The sequence below is a fragment of the Rattus rattus genome, chromosome 5, assembly GCF_011064425.1.
Source record: "Rattus rattus isolate New Zealand chromosome 5, Rrattus_CSIRO_v1, whole genome shotgun sequence".
NCBI lineage: Eukaryota > Metazoa > Chordata > Mammalia > Rodentia > Muridae > Rattus > Rattus rattus.
In genome coordinates this window covers 14,757,951-14,765,264 of record NC_046158.1, presented here as the reverse complement: position 1 = coordinate 14,765,264, position 7,314 = coordinate 14,757,951, and the positions used below count along the sequence as shown (strand labels likewise).

The following is a 7,314-nucleotide window of genomic DNA, read 5'->3' as shown; positions in this document are numbered from 1 at the left end:
CTCTAGAATAGTTTCTGGGAAGATCTGGGCAGAGAGGAGAGGGGAGAGGGAAGGAAGAAGAAGAGAGACAGAGAAAGAGATGGGAGAGAGAGAGAGAGAGAGAGAGAGAGAGAGAGAGAGAGAGAGAGAGAATTAAAACTAAGTATTTAAGGACCTTAGATGACATTATTGAGTTAGGTAGACATGATCTAATCTTTAACCTTTGACCCCTGACTTAGGTTTTGATCTAATATCTGTTTCATGCAACTGATCCTCATCATGAACTGTGCCCCTAATGCATCACATTCTCCAATCTTCTTGCTCCTTGGGTTCTCCAGGGCTGGTTTGCCTCACAGTTTCCTCTTTCTATTGTTCCTATTTATTTACCTGACTACCATATTGGGGAATGTGACTTTGGTACTGCTCATCTCCTGGGACTCAAGGCTCCACTCACCTATGTATTATCTCCTGCGTGGCCTCTCGATGATAGACTTGGGACTATCCACAGTCACCCTACCACAGCTGTTGGTTCATCTGGCATCTGATTCTCCAGCCATTCCTGCTGCCCGCTGTTTGACTCAGTTTTTTTTCTTTTATGCATTTGGAGTCACAGATACCCTTGTCATTGCCGTCATGGCTCTGGATCGATATGTGGCCATCTGTGACCCTTTGCACTATGCTTTGGTGATGAGCAGACAAATCTGTGCCCGCTTACTGGCCTTGAGCTGGGCGGTATCCATAGTACACACCATGCTGCATGTGGGACTCATTCTGCCACTTTGTTGGGCTGGAGATGCTGGGGGCAATGTTAAACTTCCTCACTTCTTTTGTGATCACCGACCACTCCTGCGAGCCTCTTGCTCTGACACACATTCCAATGAACTGGCTATATTCTTGGAGGGTGGGTTTCTCATGCTGGGCCCTTGTTCCCTTATTGTACTTTCCTATGCGAGAATTGGGGCCACGATCTTACGATTGCCTTCAGCAGCTGGTCGCCGCAGAGCAGTCTCTACCTGTGGATCCCACCTCACCATGGTTGGCTTCCTCTATGGCACAATCATTTGGGTCTACTTCCAGCCTCCCTCACAAAACTCCCGGAATCAAGACATGGTGGCTTCAGTAATGTACACTGCCATTACCCCATTGGCTAACCCATTTGTTTATAGTCTCCGTAATAAGGATGTGAAAGGTGCCCTCCACAGACTACTGAGAAAGGGGAGAGTGGAGTCGTGAGTAGATTGAATTTAATTTTGATCATGGCTCATTTTGGGGATGATGAGAGGAAGAAATAGCCTACAGAACTGAAGCTGCTCCTAATTTGGCTCATGTCAATATTGTGCTATGATAGAGCTGTGAACATTCTACATTAGCCCCCACATATGACAAGACCTCCTTTACTTACATCTCCCTCATATATCTTTATCAGATATGTAATATCTAGGTCATCACACCTGGATTGCTTTGATTTCAGAGTTTTTAAGGAATATGAAGATACGATTTTAAAAACACTAGTCAAATCAAGCACAATGGAATTACTCCTAGTGACACCTAATGTGCCATACTTTCATACATCATGTGTTGGTGTACATAGAAGGAAGTGACAAAGATAAATTGGCAAATTCACTACTTATTCTAGTTAATGAACAAGCAAATGCCAAGTAATGAGTGTAGAATGATAGTCATAATTCTATTTAATGACTGCCCAATGTCACTGAGGCACTTTAATTTGAACATTGTACTTTCTGGTTTATATATTTTAAATTATGTTCAATATTTACTTTGTAAACAGAGTATAGACAAGAATAACATAATCTAAACTACTTCGTTGCAGAAAATTCAGTAACTCCCAATAATGAAGACACATGATTTGGCTTAGTTATCTGGTGGTTAGAAATTGGCATAAGCTTGGGCACCTTTTAATACAGTTACATGTTCATATTGATGGTTAGATTTCATATTCATGCACCAATGTTAGCCTTTCAGCTTTACTGAGTATTCACAGGACACTTGTGTTTTTTAATTTATGAGGAGGATCCTAGAAACACCTAAAGAGTTAGAATGATCTTAGGCACATTCAACATCCCTGCCCAAGCCAGGGCTTCATCTCTGTTTCCCCTACTTAATGAGTTTTCTGATTTGCATATTCTTTTGTAGGTTCCCTATCCATCTCAGGTCCCATTGGTTCATTACATAAGCTTTACTTGTTTACATAAGCATCGATAGTGTAAGGTTCTAATAACTTACTTTGGTTCCCTCTTTTTGTCTGTGACGGCGCTTTCTGGATTACTCTTTATCAGTCATGTGATGAGTCTTAAAAAAGCAAAAAGCTTGGAATACCCATGATACAACTCACAAACCATATGAAGCTCAATAAAATGAAGACCAAAGTATGAATGCTTCAGTCCTTCTTAGAAGGAGAAACAAAATACTCACATGAGGTAGAAGGTGGGAGACACTTGGGAAGAAGTGTGGGGAGGTGAAAAACGGGGGCAGGATAAGGTATGGGAGGAGACTGGGATGATATTCAGAGGGTCAGGAAATCGAACAGAGGTATGTAGCAATGGGGGATGGAGAACTGGGGGCAGTTAGAAAGTCACAGATGTCACAAAAGCAAGAGGCTCCCATCCTAATGGGGATGACATTAGATGAAATACCCAACGAAGAAAGGGGAGAAAGAATCTGTAGAGACCATATCCAGAGGATAGGCAAGGCCCTCTGGTTAAGGAATGGGGCCACCAACTCATCTCCAAATATTTAACCCAGGATTGCTCCTATCTAAAGAAAATACAGGAACAAAGTGGAGCAGAGATTGAAGGAAAGGCCATCCAGAGACTGCCCCACCTGGGGATCCATCCCATATACAGACACCAACCCAGACACTGCTGCTGATGCCAAGAATTACTTGCTGACAGGAGCCTGATATAGCTGTCTCCTGAGAGGCTTTGCCAGAGCCTGACAGATACAGATGTGGCTGCTCACAGCCAGCAATGGAACTGAGCATGGGAACGCCAATGGAGGAGCTATGGAAAGGATTGAAGCAGTTTAAGAAGGGTTTTGCAACTCCATAGGAAGAACAACATCAACTAACCCAAACCCCGAGAGATTTCAGGGACTAAACCACCAACCAAAGAGTACACATGGAGGGTCCCATGGTTCCAGGTGCATATGTAACAGAGGATGCACTTATCAGTCATCAATGGGAGAAGTGGTCCTTGGTCCTGTGAAGATTCGATGCCTCAGTATAGGGGAATGGCATTAGGTGAGAGTGGGTGGATGGGTGGGTGTAGGAGTACTCGCATAGAAGCAGGGAGAGGGGGCATGGGGAAGGGACTTTGCTGAGGGGAAACTGAGAAAGGGGTTAATATTTGAAATGTAAATAAAAATACCCAATTTAATAAAAATGGAAGAAAAAAAGAAATGTAAGGCCATTTGTGTTCTGTTCAGGAAATTTTCCTAAGTGTTGTTGTGTTTGAGGCTCTTTTCCAAGTTTTATTCTATTACTTTGAGTGTATCTGGTTTTATGCGGAGGTTCTTGATTGACTTGGACTTGAGCTTTGTACAGGGTGATAAGAATGGATTGATTTGCATTCTTCTACATACTGACCTCCAGTTGAACCAGCAACATTGTTGAAAATGTCTTTCCCCTGGAAGGTTTTAGCTCCTTTGTCAAGGATAAAGCAACCTTAGGCATGAGGGTTCATTTCTGGGTCTTCAATTCTATTCCACTGATCTATATGCCTGTCTCTTTACCAATACCATATAGCTTTTTTTTTATCACTAATGCTCTATAATACTCCTTGAGGTCAGGGATGGTGATTGCCCCAGAAGTTCTTCTATTGTTGAGGATAGTTTTCGACATCCTGGGTTTTATTTTTTTGTTATTCCAAATGAATTTGCAAATTGCTCTAACTATGAAGAATTAACTTGGGATTTTGATGGGGATTGCATTGAATCTGTAGATTGCTTTTGGCAAGATGGCCATTTTTACAATATTAATCCTCCCAATCTAGATGGGAGGTCTGTCCATCTTCTGAGATCTCAATTTTATTCTTCAAAGACTTGAAGTTTTGGAATACAGATCTTTCATTTGCTTGGTTAGAGTCACACCAAAGTATTTTATATTATTTGTGATATAAATATTGTGTCATTTTCCTAATTTCTTACTCAGCCTGTTTATCCTTTTAGTAGAGGAAGGCTACTGATTCGTTTGAGTTAATTTTATATCCAGCTATTTTGCTGAAGTTTTTTTTATCAGCTGTAGGAGTTCTCTGGTGGAATTTTTTGGGTCACTTAAGTATACTATCATATCATCTGCAAATAGTGAGATTTTGACTTCTCCCTTTCCAATTTGTATCCGTTTGACCTAATTTTGTAGTCTGATTTCTCTGCCAAGAACTTTGAGTACTGTATTTAATAAGTAGGGAGAGAATGGGCAGCTTTGTCTAGTCCCTGATTTTAGTGGGATTGCTTCAAGTTTCTCTCCATTTAGTTTGATATTAGTTACTTGTTTGCTGTATGTTGCTTTTACTATGTTTAGATATGGGCCTTGAATTCTTGATCTTTCCAAAACTTTTAACAAGAATGAGTCTTGAATTTTGTTAAATGCTTTCTCAGCATCAAATGAGATTATCATGTGGTTTTATTTTTTTGAGTTTGTTTATATAGTGGATTACATTGATGGATTTCCATATATTGAACCATCTCTACATCCCTGGAATGAAGCCTACTGGATCATGATCAATGATCATTTTGATGTGTTCATGGATTTGGTTTGCAAGAATTTTATTGAGTATTTTTGCATCAATATTCAAAAGGGAAATTGGTCTGAAGTTCTCTTTCTTTGTTGGGTCTTTGGTTTAGGTATAAGTGTAATTGTGGCTTCATAGAAGGAAATGGGTAGTGCTCCTTTTGTTTCTATTGTGGGGAATAGTTTGGACAGTATTGGTATGAAGTCTTGTATGAAGATCTGATAGAATTCTGCACTAAACCCATCTGGTCCTGGGAATTTTTTGGTTGGGAGACTTTTAATAACTGCTTCTATTTCTTTAGAAGTCATGGGACAGTTTAGATGGTTTATCTCATCCTGATTTAACTTTCATTCCTAGTATCCATCTATAAAATTGTTCATTTCCTCTAGATTTTCTAGTTTTGTTGAATATAGGCTTTTGTAGTAGGATCAGATGATTTTTTGAATTTCATCAGATTCTGTCGTTCTGTCTCCCTTTTCATTTCTGATTTTGTTAATTTGGATATCTTCTCTGTGCCCTCTGGTCAGTCTGCTTAAGGGTTTATCTACCTTGTTGATTTTCTGAAAGAACCAGCTCCTGGTTTTGTTGATTCTTTATATAATCCTTTTTGTTTCTACTTGGTTGATTTCAGCCCTAAGTTTGATTATTTCCTGCCTTCTATTCCTCTTGGCTGTATTTGTCCTAAAGCTTTTAGGTGTGCTGTCAAGCACTAATCTATGTTCTCTCTAGTTTATTTTTGGAGGCACTCAGAAGTATGAGTTTTTCCTTAACACTGCTTTCATTGTGTTCTGTAAGTTTGGGTATGCCGTGCCTTCATTTTCATTAAATTCTAAAAAGTCTTTAATTTCTTTTTTTTGATATTTTTAATTTACATTTCAAATGTTTTTCCCTTTTCTGGTTTCCTGGCTATAAGTCCCCAGTCTGATCCCAATCTCTTTCTCCTATCCCTCTCCCCAGTGATCCCCCAGCCCTGACATTCCAGTCCACTGGCAGTTCCAGCCATGGCAGGACCAAGAGCTTCTCCTCTCATTTGGTAACCAACAAGGCCATCTTCTGCCATGTATGCAGCTGGAGCCATGTGTCTGTCTATATGTATCCTTTGGGTAGTGATTTAGTTTCTCAGAGCTCTGGTTGGTTGGTATTGTTGTTCTTATTGGGTTGCAAGCTCCTTTATCTTCAATACTTTCTCTAATTTGTCCAACAAGGACCTTGTTCTTAGTTCAGTGGTTTGCTGCTAGCATTCATCTTCTGTATTTGACATACTCTGGCTAAGCCTCTCAGAAGACAACTATATCAGGCTCCTGTCAGCATGCCATTCTTGGATTCATCAATGTTGTCTAGTTTTGGTGACTGTATATAGATATGGACTGGATTTCCAAGTCTTTGCATGAAGACTCTGCATGGTTGTTCCTTCAGTCTCTGCTCCAAAGTTTGTCTCCATATTCCTTTGTATCAATATTTTTGCTCCCCTTTTAAAGAAGGAGTGAAGCATCTGCACTTTGGTCATTCTTCTTCTTGAGCTTCATGTGGTCTGTGGATTGTATCTTGGATACTTTGAGCTTTTGAGCTACTATCCACTTATCAGTGTGTGGATACCATGTGTGTTCTTTTGTGATTGGCTTACCTTATTCAGGATGATATTTTCTAGTTTCATCCATTTGCCTATGAAGTTCACAAAGTCATTGTATTTTGATAGTGGAGTAGTACTCCACTGTGCAGATGTATCACATATTCTGTATCTATTCCTCTATTGAAGGGCCTCTGGGTTCTTTCCAGCTTCTGGCTCTCATAAATAAGGCTGATATGAACATAGTGGTGTATGTGTCTTTGTTGTATGTTGTAGCATCTTTTGGGCATACGTCTAGGAGAAGTATAGCTGGATCCTCAGTTAGTGCAATGTCCAATTTTCTGAGGAACCTCCAGATTAATTTCCAGAGTGGTTATACTAGTTTGCAATCCTACCAACAATGGTGGAGTATTATTCTTTCTCCACATCCTTGCCAAGATCTGTTGTCACCTGAGTTTTTGATCTTAGCCATTCTTACTGGTGTGAGGTGGAATCTCAAGGTTGTTTTGATTTGCATTTCCCTGATGACTAATGGTGTTGAACATTTCTTTAGAGCTTCTCAGCCACTCACTGTTCATCAGTTGAGAATTCTTTGTTTAGCTCTGTATACCATTTTTAATAGAGTTATTTGGCTCTGTGAAGTCTAACTTCCTGAGTTCTTTGTACATTTTTGATATTAGCACTCTGTCAGTTGTAGGATTGGTAAAGATTTTTTCCCATCTGTTGGTTGCTGTTTTGTCCTCATGGCAGTGTCCTTTGCCTTACTGAAGGTTTGCAGTTTTATGAGATTCCATTTGTTGATTCTTGATCTTAGAGCATGAGCTATTGGAGTTCTGTTCAGGAAATTTTCCTTAATACCCATGTGTTTGAGGTCTTTCCCCACTTTTTCTATTAGTTTGAGTGTATCTTGTTTGATGTACAAGGTCCTTGATCCACTTGAACTTGAGCTTTGTACAGGGCAATGAGTGGGTCATTCTGCATTCTTCTACATGCTGACCTCCAGTTTAACTCCATTTGTTG

The 7,314-nt window shown here is 40.0% G+C and overlaps 1 protein-coding gene across 1 annotated transcript; it reads left to right on the top strand.

Moving 5' to 3' along the window:
- Window positions 1-258: 258 nt before the first annotated feature.
- Window positions 259-1,212, top strand: LOC116900176 (olfactory receptor 1B1). The gene has a single exon (XM_032901932.1). It carries the CDS (start codon window positions 259-261, stop codon window positions 1,210-1,212), a length of 954 nt encoding a protein of 317 aa, XP_032757823.1.
- Window positions 1,213-7,314: the final 6,102 nt, after the last annotated feature.